We start from the raw sequence: 18,724 nt of genomic DNA on the forward strand, positions 1-18,724 counted from the left end.
AAAACACCTGCAGGGAAGAAATGCTTCTTCCAGCCTCAAAAACAAAATACTTCTAAATCAACTTTTAGTGAACAGAGAGAAGGGGATTTCCTACAACTGTGCAATTTCAGCCCATGTTCTTGCCTGGCTGTGGTCTCCAGCCACCAACTGCAATAAGTTCCTTCCTCTTTATATCTCCACCAGCAGCCTGGACCCTCCATTAGCTTTCATGCTCTAGGGTAAGCAAGGTAGGACAGTGAAAATAAAAAATAACCACAATAACAATGCATAAGAATTCAAATTGATACAACTGGGTGTTTAATATAAACACCTATGCCAAATGAATTCTGGTATGGGATAATAAACAGTCTGGCTTCCTAATAAAGGAAAAAAAAAAAACACAACAAAACCACCACCCCAACTGCTTCTCTATTACACCATGCATGACACTTCTCCTCACTAAGGGGAGCAGAGCTTTGCAAAGGGTAGTACAAGTAACTCAGTTATCATGGAAATAGGTGGGTGACAGAACAGCCAGTAGCATTCCCAGCCAAAGCTAAGGCTGAAGCAGGAGCTCAGCCTTTACATTAAGGTAAAGAACCCACTGATCAATGTTGTTCCCATACACACTTCAAAAAAAAAAAAAAAAAAAAAAGAAAAAGAAATCAAACAGGAACAACTCCCACCACATGATGTACTGATAGAGAAAAATAAGATACCTTATCTGGCCTCCATGTGATACTTCTGTTTAAATGGGAATGTGAAAGCCTCCTTCATTCTTTTCCCCCCCCAGTACACTATAGTAAAGCAGTTCTTCCCCTTAACTTGGTTTTATTATGAACAAGAGTAAGAAAACAACCACTTTGGAAATGGCTTACTAAGTCTATGAAATCACACCCATAAGTCAGGCATACACATTGCATACACACGCTTCAAGGGGTGAGCTGGAATATTCATTTTCCTTCCAATTACATCTTCATTTATTTAATCAAGTAAAATATTTTTATAATAAAATTGTATGTTTTAATTCATACTTACACAAAACAGCCGTAAATAAATTATATTCAGTAAAAAGGTAGAGCACTCTAGAAAAGGTGATTAAAAATTAAAATCCTATGAGGATTAAGGCCTCCTCAGTGTCCTATAGATGCAATATCTAATTTGGCAGCGTTCAATTTCTAATTCTGAACAGAGTAGAGGGGTATCAAAATGAATCCACAAGGCAATTCAGTTATTTTTTTCCCCCCTGCTTCTTTGAGAGAGAAGAAAAGTATTTCTAGAGTTGTTTCTTCAAAGATAACTATTCCTTTACTGTTTTATTTCAGCAGCTGCTTCTTCTTCCTCAGAAGTGCATCTCTAAGAGCCAGCTGGAATATGAAACAAGAGAAGATTATTCAGGTATTTCAAACTCTCACACCTGTAACTATAAGTAAGGAGACTACTACACCAACAATCCTTCCCAATACACCCATCACACATATCCCATTGGTACACACATACTTGTAGATAAGATCAGAATTTAAAATTATACAGATCAATTAAAACTATGCGTAGAGAATTTGATAAATAAACGAGATTTTCTAAGAGAAAGGTACAGCTAACAGCTTGCAACATCTGTGCTATAAAACACATCTAAAGCAGCTTACATATTACAGGTGAGGTGGCCCAGCAAGGTGAACCTGAATTAGCTTTAAACCATCTGACTCAGGTGCAATAACACTGTAACTGTAACAGCATTGAGGAACCAGTGGATCATAGACAAGCAAGTTAGTCACACTCAGCTCTTGCTTACTGCAGTTTCATGACTATTTACACCCAAGCTCAAAAGCCATTGTTTTATCTCTGAAGGTAAACAACACAAATTTGATGTGAGGACTGGAAAGTAGTAAGATACCAGAACGCAAACAAAAATTTTTCCACAAATACCTACAGAAAATTGTATTTTAACAATATTTTTAGCTGTAAAGTTAAGAACTTTGGGTTGTGCTTAGAATTAAGCAGATGTTTTTGTATAAGTTTCACTAACCTATTTTCAATAACAATGTGTATTACCAAGGAAAAATCATTTGTTCAACCTCAAAGAAACACCAATAATTTTTCAGCTAAAACTGGGAGCAAGTGCTGACACAGATACAGTGGCAGAAATGCTGTAGCTGCTTGGTTCAACTTTACATTTCAGGAGCGAGTTTGGCTTAAAGAAAAAACATCTTTCATCAATGCATCAGTATGTCATTTAACATCCTATATAATTAGGAAAAGGACAGAGTAACAAACTTGTTCCACTGATTAATTCAGCACAAAGGGACCAGAAGAAACTTCAGTCCAGCTCAAAGGTACGTGGAATTGACAGACATTTGTGGAAAGATTATTATGAAGCTGCTTTTCAAGGGTGGGAAGAAAGGGAAGAAAGAGTGCCATGAACAACAAAATCTCTCTCAAGTGATACATTAGATATGTTTTAGCCAGTAAGAAGATTTAGCTCTGGACTAAAAGAACATTCCATTTTATTCTACCACTAATGAGGGCAGTAGAACACAGTATATTAAAACTACATGACTCCAACCCTCTTTTAACTGGTACTTACAAATCACAGTCAACTGGTACTGTAGTCTAGTAAGTATGAAAGAGCCCTTCCTTTCACTGTTTAGCTGATGCACTGAAACTCAAAACATTAAATCCGGAACAAGTACTGAAACCATTCCAGATGGCTCTTTAGAAACAGCAAACCAAGTTTAAGAATCATTGTAATCTCAAAGAAAAAAAACAAACACACAAAACTACAATGGAGATTGTTTTAAGCACATGGATCCCTGCTTTTGATGTATTTAATATTACCTGTTTTTCCCTGAAAGAACGCTTATTTTTGGTCCGGACATTATGGCTATATCTCATCATCATAAAGTTCTTCTGCTTTTTCTTTTCTTTATTGGTTGAGCTGGCAAAGGGATTCAATCTTTTTTTCTTTTTCACAAATTCTTTTCTATCTGTTTTTCCAGCCTAGAATAGGTAACACAATATAACAGTCATTTGTTTTTCACTACAGTTACCATAAGCTGCTAGACTGTAAGGTAGCAATTATAAATCTGGATTCAATATCCCTCCATCCTGGCTGTATTAAGTAACAGTGAAAATTGGAGGTGCCTATATTTAACAGCAAGAGATTGTTTCTCTGTTACAGCCAAGGTGCAACATTAAAAAAATTAATCAGAACACAGATGGCAGCTCCACTTCCTTATTTCAGAACAGATAAAACCCACAGCCCTCTAAGAAGTCTAAAAGAGGATATGAAATTGCCAAGTTCCTCACCATCGCAGTTGCCAGTCTTGTCTCCTTGTCTGACTTTGGCTTCTTATGGAGATGTTCAATATCTCTGAGTGAAAGCAACTCTCCTCTACATACACAAAAATCCAACAAATCCAATCATCATACACAAAGCATCTTCTGACCAGAAAAAACAAAACGCTCTCCTGACTCTTGTCTCTCACTCACCTCTTATGCCATTGTCCTGTTATACTCACTCACAAAAGCACCTGTTCTTTCTCTCGGGCTAACCCTCATTTTTAGGGCAACCCCTATAAAACACTTCCAATACTGTTTTTCAAGACCAGCTTGAACGACAACATTTAAGAACCTGGAGATACAAAGTTGCAACTACTGCTAGAATAACAACACACGCATTGGTCTGAACAAGAAAACTAGGCCTACTGCTTCAATCAGAACCTCTCGCTTTTTCTTAAGGGTTTAAATGAATTCCTCAGGCCAGGATCCATTTAAGGCTGTGTGGCTGTTTGTCACCTGTCACCAGCTATGAATGACCAAGTCCTACATCTGCTGACATCAGAAGTTACCTCACCAGACTCCGGGTGAAAGAAAGCACTCATTAGCATTTTATATCCTACCTGCTCTCCTCTTCATCATCTATTTCAATATTTTTCCTCTTTGCAGCTTTGCCTGGTGCAGAATTGATTTCTCTGGAGAGCTGGGCAAGACGTATTCTGTGGAAATCTTCCTGAGTTAGCAGCCTACTTGTACTGACTGCTGCAGCTTTGGCTTTTCGTTCCTCCATGGGCATGCTTTTGATCTTCTCTGCCTTTTAAAATAAGAAAAAAAAAATCATCCTGACCTTTGCAAGCAAATTCTATGCTATAATTAATGACCCTTGCCTCCCAAATATCTACATGAGATATTATGTAGACATCTACATAACTTATGCTTGGAAAGGATTTAAACAGTTGTTAGGACTTATATCCTACATGTGGTATTAGAAGAAAGCAGTACCTCAATTTCTCAATATTTCAAAGCAGATAAAAGCACTCACCATGCAAACATTATAGCTTGGCAATGGAACAGAATTCCCCAACTTTCTCCCCTCATCCTGACAATAAACACTTCAGCACAGGTGCACAAGTATACTTCACCTCAACGATTCTGGTCAAATTAATCTGCGTAGTTTAAAGCAGTCACGTTCAAGTACAGAGCAAAAGAATCTGGACTGCTATTAACAAGTCCCATTTCTATTTAGGGTAGAAGGCACTTGAAACTCACCACTTCTTGCTGTTCCTCATCTGAAGAGTGGTGCACATCAATCCACTCTCCATCCTCATCGTCATCATCCTCACTTATACTGGCACTTTCCCATCCATCTGCTCAAGGGAAGAAATACAGAGCTGCTAATACAAACCTGGTTCAACTGTTTGAGTTTCAGACAATTTAAGAGCAGATCCCAAGCTCTCACCATCTTTCTCTATCTGCTAACTATATGCCCAGGCACATGCTCACTGAACAGTTGAGTTGCAGGATCTTGGCATCCCAGCATCAGAACCACACATTACAGAGACTTCACACATCTGGTCAATTTGAAGTAAATTCACAGCCAAACAGACCAGTAGCTCCAATGTTTTCCCACTGACAAGTTCAGCAACCAAATTACATCTGGCTTGCAACTCCAAAGCCTGACACTTGCACAATTCTGGCAGTGACTGTCTTGAAGCTGAGATGTCTTTCTATAGCTCTGATTTCTTAGCACACCTACAGTTATGGACTTTTTTTTTATACAGTGATAACCACATATTGCAGTGTAAGGTCTTTGAACACACACTTCTAGAATAAGCTTTGTAAAGCACCTGTCCTATCTTATTATTGTGAGCTGCAGTCTCCTTAACACATTTTGTTATGAACATACAATAAACATGCAACATAGGGACCTCACTCAGAACAAACCATAGAAGATACCTAAGGAATTTGCAAGAAGCTAGCATTGCAGCAAGCTGTACTGTAACCTATGCTTTGTAAAGAGTAACTCATTTTATGTTAAAGGCTCTCAAAACAATGAGCTGCATTTTGGAGAGACTCTGAAGAAATGCACTAGTTTGCAAATGTTAACTGTATCACACTGTTCCCTCTTCCATCTCTCAGTATACATTGTATGAGGAAACACAGTGACCATCAGACCTTTCTGGATAAACTACACTTAACTCAAGGACAAGTATCAGTGCTTCTTAATAGACAAACATATATGCAAGCCACGCAGTAGAAAACACCAAATTTTAAGAATAAAACCTTAGTGGTGATGATGCACAAAACTGAAGTAATAAAGAAGAAAGGCCTACCTTCCTCTTGGTTTTCTCCTTTTTCCTCTTGATTCTCAACCTCCAGTACTTCTGCCCCTGGAATGTAGTCCTTGGCATCCAGTTCTCCATATTCATGAATCCTGGCTTCCACTGAGGCCTCGGTAGGTTTACCCTGTAAGTAAACAAAACACATGCTAAGCAGGCTGCTATTTTAATTCCCATTAAAAATAGCTAGATGGGGGTTATAGAAAAATTCTGCATGATGAAGCAATTAAAAGGTGTCTTCAACTACTGTAGAGTTCAGTAACTCTACTGTACTCAAATTCTAGGGAGACAGGTTTCTGTAACACTTCTGTCAATGAATTTGATAAATTTGTACTAAAGCAGCCTTGAAACAAGAGAAAGCCATGTAAAAATGCAGCAAGGGAACAAGCATGGAGAGAAAAACCACACAGTCCCATCGTGTTCTCAAGAGGCTATGAGACTAATCATCATCATCATCATTTTTGAACACGTGAGCTTATGTGTACAGTGAATGAACAGCATGGAAAACAACCCTTACCCGGTATTTCTTCTGCAGCATCTCTGGATTCAGTGAACGGAAGAGGTGTATCAGAGTTCTGGCAGACATCATCACATCTATCCAGAAAAAAAGGATCAGGATTAAGTACAAAATAGCTCCAAAGCAACCTGAAAGCTCACTCCCATAATCATTATTTACAGCCTGCTCATGCGATTTCTTGAGTTACAGCTTCACTCTGATTTCTCTTAGAGCCAAATGTTCACTAGCTAGTAGCTGATCTTCTCTACTTTTGTCAATTACTCCCTATGCCTTAACTACCTGTGACTGTTTTTGTCTATGTGTATGCACAGAAATACAACAGCCCAACAGCCATATTGAAAACAAAATATTTCAGTCCACATTAAAGAAATAACACAGAGTTGTTATGAAAGCTGTAACAACTGAGGGCCAGCTGATATAGCAAAAAAGAAAGATATAAGGATATATAAGTATTATCCACGTAATACACTCACTTTTATTTTTATGACTCTTGTAGTGAGCAAGGTCATGAAGCAGATCTTCAGTCATGGCTAATGGACATCTTGCAGTGATTTCTTTTATTGCATTGATTCTAAAAATTCAAAATGAAATATTTTCCTGAATAACACAGCTAGGAGAAACTTTCACAGGCCCAGTAACTGACTGTATCATCTCATACTTGACGCATTTTATACAACAGGAACTATAACAAAGAGGAACATCACAGGATGCACTCTGCCATAGTTCTCAAAAAACTTTCATCTGCACCCTGCATCTGCTATTTTCTCTGATCTTAGACCTCAGGATTCTGCAAGTGAAGTCTGGGTCCAAGCACATTCACAGAAAGCTGTCAAACAGTCACCAGGTGACATGAAAATGAAGAGATGGTTTTGCTGTCAACCATGACCAGACAAAGGACAGCACTAAAGAGAGCCTGTGTTCTAATACAAGTTTCCTTTTAAATTACTTTCGTGTACAGTCAGTACATTAAACTCACTACTGGAGTGACACCACACAGGGATGAAAAATAGTTCAAGAAATATTCTAAATGTGCCTGTATGCAGTAATCTTGACAGACAGTTTAGCTCTCTGCTATATTTACTCATATTCTACTCTGCCTGTAGCAGGCCTTTTGCAAAAGTTTATGATTAGATACAGTCCTAACTTGTTTTTATTCAAGCATCCAGCTGATCTTTAAAAGCAGAGACGAATGACAGCAATAGGCTGCAAATGGTGTATATTTTTTTCTTCCACACACAGAGTTCTATAGTTTTAACGAGGTTCTGTACCCACCCTACAGTCATGACCTCTCCAGAATTCTTGTCAGTGACAAAGTTGTTGGCAATGGTCATCAAAACTGATTGGATAATCTGAAAATTTAAAGAAGTGAATACATTTACTACTCATTTAATGCAATTGTGAAAGTCATCATATCTTGTTAACAGACAACAGAGCCCTTTTCACAGAAAGGCAGAGCTCAGGACACGCCACAATAGCTAGCAACTCACTTTTGGTCAAATTCTCCTGCAGAAATGAAGAATTCAAGCATGGGGATTATTTCTTCTTGTGCAAAGTAATGCCTTAGAACTTACAAAGATACCCAAGGGAGCAAAAAAAAAAATCCCCTTAGGCTTTTTGAGGAAAATAATCTGACGAGATTCCTTGTTCCTCATCCCCAGTGAGAGGGCTTAACAGCCAGCATTCCCATGCAGGCCCACTGTCCATCCTCAACATCACCAGAAGTAGGTGAAGTACTGACCTCAGGTGGCACTAGCTGGTGTGAAGCATGTGCAGCAAACAGAAGAATCTTTGTCACTTCTGAGAGAAAAGAGAAAGAGCGGGGGGGGAAAAAAAGATGTCAAAGTATGTCAACACAACTTACTCTGGCCAATAGCCACACTCATCAACACAGATACTTCCATGAGATCCTTAAGTCTCAAAGTCATTTCAGGCTGAAATTATTTGGGACATCTTGTATTTCTTCTGTCCCACCATGTGTTAGGAACACATAACTGCTCTTCATCACAGCAGCAGTACAGACCTTAAGAGCCAGCTACACTAAAGCATGCATTCCCATTGCAGACCAAAGTATTAGGAAAACAAAGCAGCAAAAAGCACTCACAGCTTTGCTCAGCTAGTAAGGAACTGAAAGGAACTAGGAACTCTGCAAATTCACTTCATCCTATTGCTGCAGATTCTCAAACACTTGAGTCAGGAAAATCAAGTCCATTCCTTGTTCTGAACAATCACAGCCTTCTGTCTCTATCATCCAACACTCTCTGAACTACCCTTACTTTCCTACCACCTACTAAGTTACTGCTTCCTACTCATAGCACCACTTTTAGAAACCAACCATATATGATGGGCAAGATTGCTATTTACTAGTAACTCCTTACCTCTCTGATGGGGCTGCAGGAATCTCTGAATGAAGGGGTAGAAATTAAAAAGAAAAAGCTGCAAGGACAATAAAATTTTAACAGGTTAGCTGCTTTTAACTTAAAATCATTTTCATAATCTGGTATATGCTGTAAAATCAATGATTCTACATAGCCTGCTCTTCAAATACCTCAGATTTTAACCACACGTCATGTTCTCCAGTTCTAAGTGTGAAATACATGGAAGGTGAGGAAAGGACCAATACCAATTAGGGTATTCTGCTGTATGTTCCTCTAGCTTCAGGGACACAGTCTTTTCTCCCAAAGCAGGCTGTCCCTAAATGCAAGTCAGTTTAGCATCTGAGTCCATTCATTAAGTCTCCCAGCAAGGCTGAGTATTTGATACTGGAGCAGACTGTCACCTGGACACACTCCTCCCAAGCGAGAAGTATCTCATACATCTTCCACACCCAGACTTACAAGTTCCTCTGCTTAAGCTTTATGCAATGAAGAAAGGCTTGACACCACTGCAATGCTTGGGTCTACGTGATATGCAAGACTTTATGTTTCAGATATTCTGGTCATTGGGAAGGTTGATTTGTGCAGACTAAAGTACAATAAAGCAGATGTTTGTGCCTAGCTATGATCCCAACACGGGGTCACAAAACAACCAGACTACTTTCTCATGCTTGCTATATTCAAGATTGCTCATAGGTACTCATACGTACAGCTACAGTGAGTGTTCTTCCCTTCCTGTTAACCTTACAGATACCTGCAGGGAAGTGTGCTTCACTCACTTCCCAGAGCCCACATAAGGTACAGATTCTCGAGGAAATTTGATCTGTACCTCAGAGAGTGCCATTCAAGAGCAACTGATGGACTCAATTTAAAAAACCTCTATGCTGAAGAACCTCCCAGGAACACACACAAGTCTTTGAATAGGCATCTTCCCATTATTCCTGACAGCTCAAGCTATTACAAACCACCAGCCTTCTCAAGCAGAGCTCAGTACAAGTCTACCTCATTGTGCCATACCATAAAGATCTTTGGCAACTGCATGGCCATACTCATCTTCATTTTCTAACAGACAGCAAAATTAAAACCCATTCCCCAGTACCAAAAGGCCACAGCACATCACCACCCAACTAATGTTAGCTTCCATCAGGCCATTACAGAATGAAAAGACCGTACCTCATGTATTCCAACTAGCCTAGATATTAGGTCCATGAGCATCATCTTCACTTCAAATCGTTCCTTACAGTTCTCCAGCTGCTTCAGTAGTTTCTCCGCAAAATCTAGAAGCAATAATAGATTTGTAGTAGACTGCAAACAACTCAGCTGGATTAAGAGGGGTAGTCAAGGTTTTGTTGTTCGGCTTCAAGTTCTAGTGTCCTTGCACAGAAGAAACCACAGGTGCTGAGAGCACTGCTCCCAAGCCATTATTTTTCCTCTTGCATGCCTAGAGGACCTGAAGTTGTATACAGGTCCAACAGAAAACTAGAAGTTCTCCAACATCATGAAAACAGTCCATATTTAAAGCTAGAGGTTTTCTGGTTTTTTAAGATACATTTGGATCCATCTGAAAAATGAATCACTAGATCAGACTGTGAATGAGTTAAGTGATATGGCAAAAGAAGGTGATAGGAGTGTGATCACCATCCAGAGAGATGTTGCTCCTTCAGCTGCTAACACATAAATGAGGGGGAGAAGGGGCAGATCCAGACTCCCCAACTTCAGATCATTCAGGTACACTGCCTGCACCTGAGTTCCCTGGGTTTGCCACATCTTCTCACTCGGTGCTTAACTACCAGGTCAGGCTGTGACCTGGCAATTCTACTACACAAGTGATATTAGACAAATGCCAGAGTAGTATTAAGAATACATTTCTAGAAAGGCATAAGCCAAAAAAGTTATGGGAATGAACTATTCCACTTTCACACAAATTACAGCCTTTACACATACACATATAAGAGGCTAAAAGCCACTTGTTCTGTAGCAACCTGAGGCAGACGATGTAATATTGTTCCTTATCTGCCCTACTAGAAGTGTTCCACTCTGACAATTGTGATAACATTATCTCACATTTTTAAGTGCTATTAAACTCTAGGACAAAGGATGCTAGAAGTATTACACTGTAACCAGTGACTCCTTGCAGCTTTGCCCAAACTTCCATGTCTGGGATTAACACAAAGTTAAAAAAAATACAGAATAAGTTAGAAAATACAGAAGGTGATACATGCTTACCTTGGGGATCATGAATCAAGTGAATAGCAGAAAAGTTGAATACCTCTGGCTTACTTTTCTTCTTGTGTTTCTGCATGGCAAAAAGTATAAATGAGACATTTTTTCTTTCCATGTAAAAGCCACAGGTGCTTCAGTACCAGGTTGCCATTTCTCATTACTCCCTTCTAAAAGAAGTGCCTCAATTTTTAATAAACTACCATTCTTTTCAATTGCATAGGATTTTCAGCTACCTGACATAAGAGGCAACAGGAGCTTCATTAAAAAAAAATTACTTCTCAAGACAGTTTGTTCCTAGCAAGGGATCACACAAGGGATCCCCTAGACCTCAGCAAGTCCACAACTTAGACAAGTGCTCAGACAATTTCAAAAGAGCTGTTTGCAGACAATCATGGCAAGTGCTTGACCAATGGAGGCTAGAACACTTAAGGAGCTTCGCTTGATAAAAGATAACTAATATGACAAATAGCTTAATCTTTCATGTGTAGAAATGCTAAATACCAGCAAATCAGACACCACTCTCCTCACCTTGAGAACCTTCATTGCCTTTTCCAGTTTCTTCTTGCGCTTGCTGGTTTTCTTGCTAGTTGCATACCGTACCATCAGATCTCTGGCTGTGGGGCCATCATCCTTCACAAGGAAAACAACACTCAAGTAAAAACAGACTTCAAACAGAAAGCAGAAAAAGTATCAATGTTTTTGGGATCATGTACTACATTTGAAAATTGTCTCCCCCCATGTAAGTTTCATCATACAGAGACAGTAGCCTTTAAAATCACAATTTCATTGAACCAACTATTAATACAAGAGAAATCATGAACAATTTGCAGCACATCAGCACTAATTCTTACAGCTAGGTAATCACAGTTATACAGTCTTACACAAATTTATATTACATTTTATATACATTACATTTATATTACATATTATTTATTATACAGTCTTACACAAATAGTTACATCCTGGTATTAGTAGGTTCTAAACTGAAATTGTATCAAGTTACAACTTTTCAGAATAACTGAATATATAATCAATGAATATTAAGATGCTATAATTATGACATAAACAAGAGAGTTTGACAAAGTAGACTATGATAACAAAAAGAATAAATAGAAGGCTTACCCCTATGCAGGGCTCACTCACAGAACTCCAGCAGAGCAGATCTCCAGAAGAGATCCTTCCCCCCCATAGCCAGCTCTTAAATAGGTCTAGGAGGAGTGGAGCCTGGCTCCACCCCTTCCTGCAGCACAGGTGAATTGCCTTCAGCTGTGCTCCTCTGGCTCACCTCAGGTGATCAATCAGAGGTTCAGGCCATGACTCAGCAGTTCCCATACACTGAATTATGTTCATTTGTACATAAATGGGAAATTGAATCCAAGAGGGAGAAGTAAAGACAAAGAGCTAAAGACAAAAAGCCTGCCTCCTAAACATCAGGTGAAGGTCTCTTCTCACAACTCAAAGAGTACATCTACACATTCATTAGCTTAAAAAAAAACAACCCACCAACTGGTCAGTTCTCTTAGAAATGAATTACTTCCTTAAAAGCAAGTATGAGAATACAAGGAAGCTCTTAGTCAATAGGCAAACAACAGAAGCATCCTGCTAACATTTCTGGCCAACTGGCAACAAATTAAATATTTTGGTGAGGTGGACAACCAACTAGAGGAAACAAGACAGAAGTGTCAGAGAAACAGAAGAGGATGCATTGGTGTAGCGAATGTCAGCAGAATGATAGCTCTTACACAATTTGAAGACCTGAGAAAATTTAATCACAACACCCACCTCAGAATCTGAGTCACTCTCTTGATTCTCATCTTCATCCTTCCCAAGGAAGAATTTCAAACCAGCAACTAATACCTGAAAAATGAAGTAAACTGATGTAGAGCACAACAAATAGACAATAGTATTTACTAGAGCCAAACATCCCCATCAGAGGTTATGCTGAGAAATTCCCTATTATCCATAGGCATGGATACAAAAAGAAAGCAAACCAGATCAAAGTGTTTAATTCAAAGTTGATTTCTGCTGTCAATTCTCAATAACCAGGCACACAAAGGACCAAAAGGCAGCTGGGCTTCTATAGTGAGCATATCCAGCCACACACATTTCCTTCCTGTAGTTTGAAATTGCTCTACACCACAGTTATTGGTAATTCCTGAACAGCTGATACCAGATCAACTGTGCTCATACTGTGGAAGAACATCTCAGATCACTGCATGCATTTGCAAAGCATCCAGCAGTGCAGAACCTACACAGATGACAGGCAGCCTCAGATGCACTCAAACCCCAGGCAGGTTAGCAGTTCTCATCACATTTAACAAATAATGGTGCTGCTGATGAAGGGGCTATATCCTGACAGTGTCTTCTGAGTAGCTGTGGGAAGTACACCCACCCTCCCCATGCCAGCATGCATTTGTAATAGAACAAGCTTCTCATTCTCTCATCCACAGTTTCAAATTATTTCAGTTCTCACCTTTGTCACTTTGGAAAAGCAGGCAGTTGTGATGACATTTACAGTTTTGGCATCATTCCTTGATTAAAACAGAACATTTTTTACTTCAAGCCTGGCAATTTTCAAGGTATTGTCAGATAGTTAAGTTGCATGAACTTCTAGAAAACAATCTAAATTTCTATGAAGTCTCATGTACTTAAAAACCTTCCTGTTAAAACTGCAAGTCTTTTACTTTCAGCAACATTTTTTCCATCAGTTCTGTTATAGTTCTCAGCTTACTGTTACACCAATAAGCTCTTATCTACTAAAAAACAGATGCTATATTATCGCTTCACCAAAAAAAAAAACAAAACAAAACCAAAACCCCACCAAAACACAAACCAACAGCAAAACCAGATCACTTGGAGTATTTATCTAGAGTTACCCTATAGACTTCAGAGGAACAGAAAAATATCTTCTTTCCACTGTACATATAAGCCACATGCTGTTACTAGCAGCTTTATAGGCAGAAGCTCAAACAAGAACACTGAACAAAGCTTCTGTTTCAATTGCAATACACACAATTTACGTTTTCAACTAAACGTCAAGGATCCAACTTTAGTAACTCCAAGATTTTAAAACACAACAGTATTTCTTCCCAACTAAATTACGCTTCCAAATACAGCCCTACTGGGACAGAAAGATGATAGATACATTAAGTTCAAGGCTCTCCACATCACATCTTGCACTAAATGCCATGAGTGGCATCAGGATGGGTGTCCCACAGTAAATGAAGAAACAACACGAGGCTGCCAAACCTACCAAATATTCCTTCTGTAAAGTTCAATCATCACATCCAGAGAAATCTTGGCAGCAGTTGGATTGCTATCTCTCAGCATAGTATACATGAAGTTCTGCAGTGTCTAAGAAAACAGTTTGGAAGAATTTATTATAAATCTTTCTTAATAAGAAGTAGTAGATTGAATCAGAAGGATACAATACTTACCGTATTTATTTTATTGTTCTTGTGTTTAGCATTTACATTCTTGATGTCTGTCACGATGTGAGTATACAGAGTCTGTAAAAGACAGAGCAAAGAAATAACTTATGCAAGTCGCACAAGGAACACAGTAGATGCATCACAATTTTCCCCCAGCCTCCAAGTACTAAAATGAGACCAGACTCATCACTGATAATACTATTTTCCCATTTTAACTGGAGATGGAAAAACAACAAGTTACTTTGAGTCTTCGTATATGCTTGACTTTCAGGTATTCAAAAAAGCATACTTAAGTTACAGTACAAACAGTGAGATAGGAAAAGAAATAACAAAGCTTAGCTTAAAAAAATCCCAATCCTGTTTCATTCATGCAAGTATAGGCACATTCTGATAGCAAGTTTAATAATCCTGACCATGGAAAGCAACTCATTTAACGATTATGGCAGAAAATCTGAAACAAAGCTTAACTACCAGGCTTTTTTCTTTCTTCTGAAGTCAGAAGTTCTCACAAAGAATTCATTAATTCCTTCTCTGAGAGAAACGTGCTTATGGTTCTCACTTGCAGACACATACTAGCTGCTTAATTGCAAATGCAACAGGTTGGAGGCTTGTCCTGCATGTAAGAAAGTTTACAGCATCATGCTTCATTACTAATAAGATGTATTAACCAAGTGTTCCCTTTGGCACTTCTAGTTCCTAAAAGAGCAGAGCTATCTGAAACTTATTTCAGTAGCAAGAAATGCAGAACACCTGTCCACCAGGGCTGCATTACTCTGTTAGCTGGTCAAAACCCAATAGAAGGCAAGACCAGTTTTTATAACCACAGCTTACTTTCCGTAGAAGCTTATCGTGACATCTCAGCAGCTGAAAGAAGAGCTCCAGCAAACTCGTTGCATTGATCAGGTTCTTGTTTCTTAACAACATCAAAGCCTTACAGAAGGTCTGGATGAGAAACAGAGATCAGGATCAAAATCTTACTGCACCATTCAGCTACCAGCTTTATTAAAAGGCTTAGCAGCAAGCTCAAGGTACTCATCTCTCACAGGGCACAGCCTGCCCAGATGCCTTTTGCATGGGCCTTACCATTCGAAGGTCAGCATCTAGCACCGTGTGGTGGTATGAGAGCAGCTCCTTCAGCTGCTGGGGGAAGTTGGCCATTTGTTCTGGGTAGCAATGGGCAACCTGGGCAAAGACAGGCTCAGGTCAGCTTTCTATTGAAAACCCTCAGTAGGCAAACAACTGCAGGAAGGTGACAGATGTTATAAGCAACCCATAAAGCCGTTCTTACAATAGCAATCTGGCTACATATAAAGATACATAATGCCCAGATGTGCAACTTTGTTAGGGATAGTTAGTTATAGGATAGTTATCATTTTCAAAACTGACCAAGAAACTCAAAAGAAAAAACTGCATTCCTGGAAACAGCAGATACTGCATTAGGTTTGGTAAAGGCAATTTTACAGGAGGTTGGCCAACGGCTGTCCCAGCAGGGATCCACGAAATGCAGCCACACACCAACACGGCACACAGAGGCCTGATGGCAGCTCACGTGTTGCCCCTCAGAAGGGTCGGCCTACCTGCGCCAGGAACATCACCAGCTCCGCCAGCTCCTTGTTGGGCTTATCGGGCTGGAAGGTGAAGATCTCCACATGGGACTGATAGTGGTGGTACTGCTGGAGGAACTGGGAACACAGAGCGGTGGTCTTTAATTCAGACGGAAAAACGCCCGCCACCCCGCCGCCGCTCCCTCTCTTACCTCCTCGGTGTAGGACGTGGGGTCGCGCTTGATGAGGTTCTGCAGCTGAGGCAGGTTGCTGGGCAGCTTGTTCCCCTGGCGGCCCGACATAGCGCTGGCTCCCGGTACAGACAACCAGACGCGTGAGCTACCGACTGGGCGCCGCCATCTTAGCCCCGCCCCGCAACGGGCGCCACCGAGGGTCAAATTTCATTCGATACCGGAGTTTTCGCGCAGCCCCTCCCGTGTGGGGGCACCAATAAACGGCGCAAGCTGAATGTATGTGACTTGTAAAGAGTCATAGAATCCTTACGGTTCGACAAGACTAAGATCAGCCAGGTCCAACCGTCAACCCATCGCTGGCTGCTCGTGTTTGAGTGAAGTGTGTTTCAAGAGCAAGAGGCCTGCAGTGGCCAGGCATAGCAACCCACCTGCAATTAAAACTAAAGTGGTCTCTTTGTTCCTGTAAGGTATTACCACCTGACAGAACGCAGCAAATTTCATATAGAAGAGCAGTAGAGCATCCTTCCTCTGCCATAGTCATGGTCAGTCAAAACTGATAATAAGCAGAGGAAATGGAGGCACATACTTTAGGTTTGAGTAACATTGCCTCTGTAAAATGCTTGAGAAGAAGCTCTAGATCAGTCTATGATGGTCTATTTGCTGTGCTGCTATCATTATATATGAAGTATTTCCTGCTGTGTTTTTGTGTCTTCTTCAGGGCAGCTACAATTTGAGCTACTGCCTTGAGCAAAAATGCCAATTACTGATTTATTGTTATCATCATTTTACAAATGATTTTGGAAAGTGGTTTGTAATAGAGAGCCATCTGTGCTTAAAGGCAGCTTATGAATTGCCTGATTGTCTGGCAGTAGAAATTGGTTTCAGTATAGCAAATAACAGACAGGAGTGAGGATATAAAAATGGGGATTCTGTTCTGGGAAGCACTGATTAAGTTGGTGATTATTCATTAGTCAGCTTTCAAGTCAAGGGACTGAAGTTTTCTTCAGAGAGAAACAGAAGAATATGGTTTAGGATTCAGGAAAGAAATTCATGCTGAGACACACAAGAAGTCTGTGTTCTTTAAGAAGAGATATACACTGGTTTTGTGATCTTAAAGTCATATCTCTCAGGAAATGGAGGAACCTGGCCTCCAGATGCGATTCTTCATTGTGGCAAAGTCCAGGAAAGACACCTTCTCTAAAGTTCACAGAAACCTTATAAGAGATTAAAAGTCACATATTTAAGTGACTGCAGCATTGACCTGTCCTTTGCATGGCAGTTGCATTTCACTTGCCTAAGACTGTCTTGTAAGCAAGTGGGTTTCCTTTATCACCCTGTACGCTATCAGTGTAGAAGCTGCTGAGTGTGTCTTTGGCTGCTTGGGTCTGTGCAAACACAGCTCTTTGATCAGCTCTAGCTCACAAACTGAAGATGAGCTATGCAGGTATAGAAACAGCAGTAAGTCCTGTCACATCCCTCAAAACCAGAGGAGCACGGAGCTTGTTTGGAGGTCTGGACCTGTCAGTAACATCACTATTTGCAATAAAGGTGCAGAGATGTGGAGTGTTTTCAGGTATCTTATCTGCATTACTGAATGCCATCATTTCTGCCACAGCATGGTCTCTGCTGAATATCACTAACTGCTAGCAGAGATGTGGTGTACAGGAAGCAGCAGTAATTCTGCACAACCATATCTTTTAGGATTTTCCATGCTGGATCAGTAGTTTGAGTTAAGATTAGTTGACACCATAGATGAGCTTACCCATGGGTAGCTAGCAGCATGACTTGAGAAGCAGCTTTCAGATTGTTAGCTCTGATCAAAAAAGAGACCTACTTGTTATTTACTACTTACATCATATTCCTTTGGCTCAGTAATATTAGCCTGAACTTGAGAGTAACAGATGCTTAAAAGAAAAAGCATTTAGTCTAATGATACTGTTTCTGAGACTGTAATGTAATACTGGGTTGGGACCAAAACTGGGAATACATACAACATGCTAAAAGGGCAGTATGTTGCCCCTTATGGTTTTAATTTGCACCAAGGGAGGTTCAGGTTGGATTTTAGGAAGTTTTTTTCCCCAGAAGGCGTGTTAGTGCATTGGCACAGGCTGCCCAGGGAGGTGGTGGTGTCACTATCCCTGAAGGTGTTCAAGAGATGTGGAGATGGAGCAGCGAGAGATGTAGTCAGTGGCACATTGGGGCTGGGTTGAGGATTGAACTGGATGATCTGAGAAGTCTCTTTCAACATTAATGATACTTTAGTTCTGTGACAATATCTGCAGTTGCACACGTGCCACTGCTATTTATACTTGCTGCGCATGTGAATGATCCCACGCAACATTCATCAGTACCTAATCAGTAACTGCTCTGCTAGTGTATAAACAATGAACATTAAGATGCTACAATTACAAAACAAGCAAGAGAGTTTGGCAAAACAGACTATGATAGCAGAATGAAAATAGATAGAAAGCTTACCTGTATCCTAGGCCCACTCACAAAACTCCAGCAGAGCAGATCTCCAGAAGAGATCCTTCCCCTCTGGTAGCCAGCTCTTAAATAGGTCCAGGAGGGGGGCAGCCTGGCTCCACCCCTTCCGGCAGCACAGGTGAATTGCCTTCACCTGTATTTCTCTAGCTGACTCAGTGCTTGCTTCAGGTGATCAATCAGAGGTTCAGGCTGTGACTCAGCAGTTCCCATACAGCTAGCATAGGGGGTTAATGTGGTTCTGGATAGTCAGGTGCAAATTTTAATACATGCTTCAGAGATCTATGTGGAAATGTCATTGAAATATTTTATTTCACTGAGTGCTACTGTGTTTGTGCTTTAGCATTAGATTGAGATGTAGAGCA

At 40.1% G+C, this 18,724-nt stretch overlaps 1 protein-coding gene across 1 annotated transcript; it reads right to left on the minus strand.

Annotated features, from left to right (window-relative positions):
* Positions 1-658: 658 nt before the first annotated feature.
* SDAD1 (SDA1 domain containing 1) lies at positions 659-18,389 on the minus strand. Its single transcript, XM_048942672.1, has 23 exons — positions 18,351-18,389; positions 15,894-16,303; positions 15,715-15,819; positions 15,221-15,319; positions 14,969-15,079; positions 14,144-14,215; positions 13,960-14,060; positions 13,180-13,237; positions 12,489-12,563; positions 11,235-11,336; positions 10,710-10,779; positions 9,657-9,760; positions 8,487-8,544; positions 7,850-7,908; positions 7,384-7,460; positions 6,585-6,682; positions 6,112-6,188; positions 5,589-5,721; positions 4,525-4,622; positions 3,879-4,069; positions 3,286-3,370; positions 2,815-2,976; positions 659-1,346 (listed from the first exon to the last, which is right to left on the minus strand). Exons 2-23 carry the CDS (start codon positions 15,981-15,983, stop codon positions 1,296-1,298), a joined length of 2,076 nt encoding a protein of 691 aa, XP_048798629.1. The 5' UTR covers positions 15,984-16,303; positions 18,351-18,389; the 3' UTR covers positions 659-1,295.
* Positions 18,390-18,724: the final 335 nt, after the last annotated feature.

This window comes from Lagopus muta, chromosome 4, assembly GCF_023343835.1.
Source record: "Lagopus muta isolate bLagMut1 chromosome 4, bLagMut1 primary, whole genome shotgun sequence".
NCBI classification, from domain to species: Eukaryota; Metazoa; Chordata; class Aves; order Galliformes; family Phasianidae; genus Lagopus; species Lagopus muta.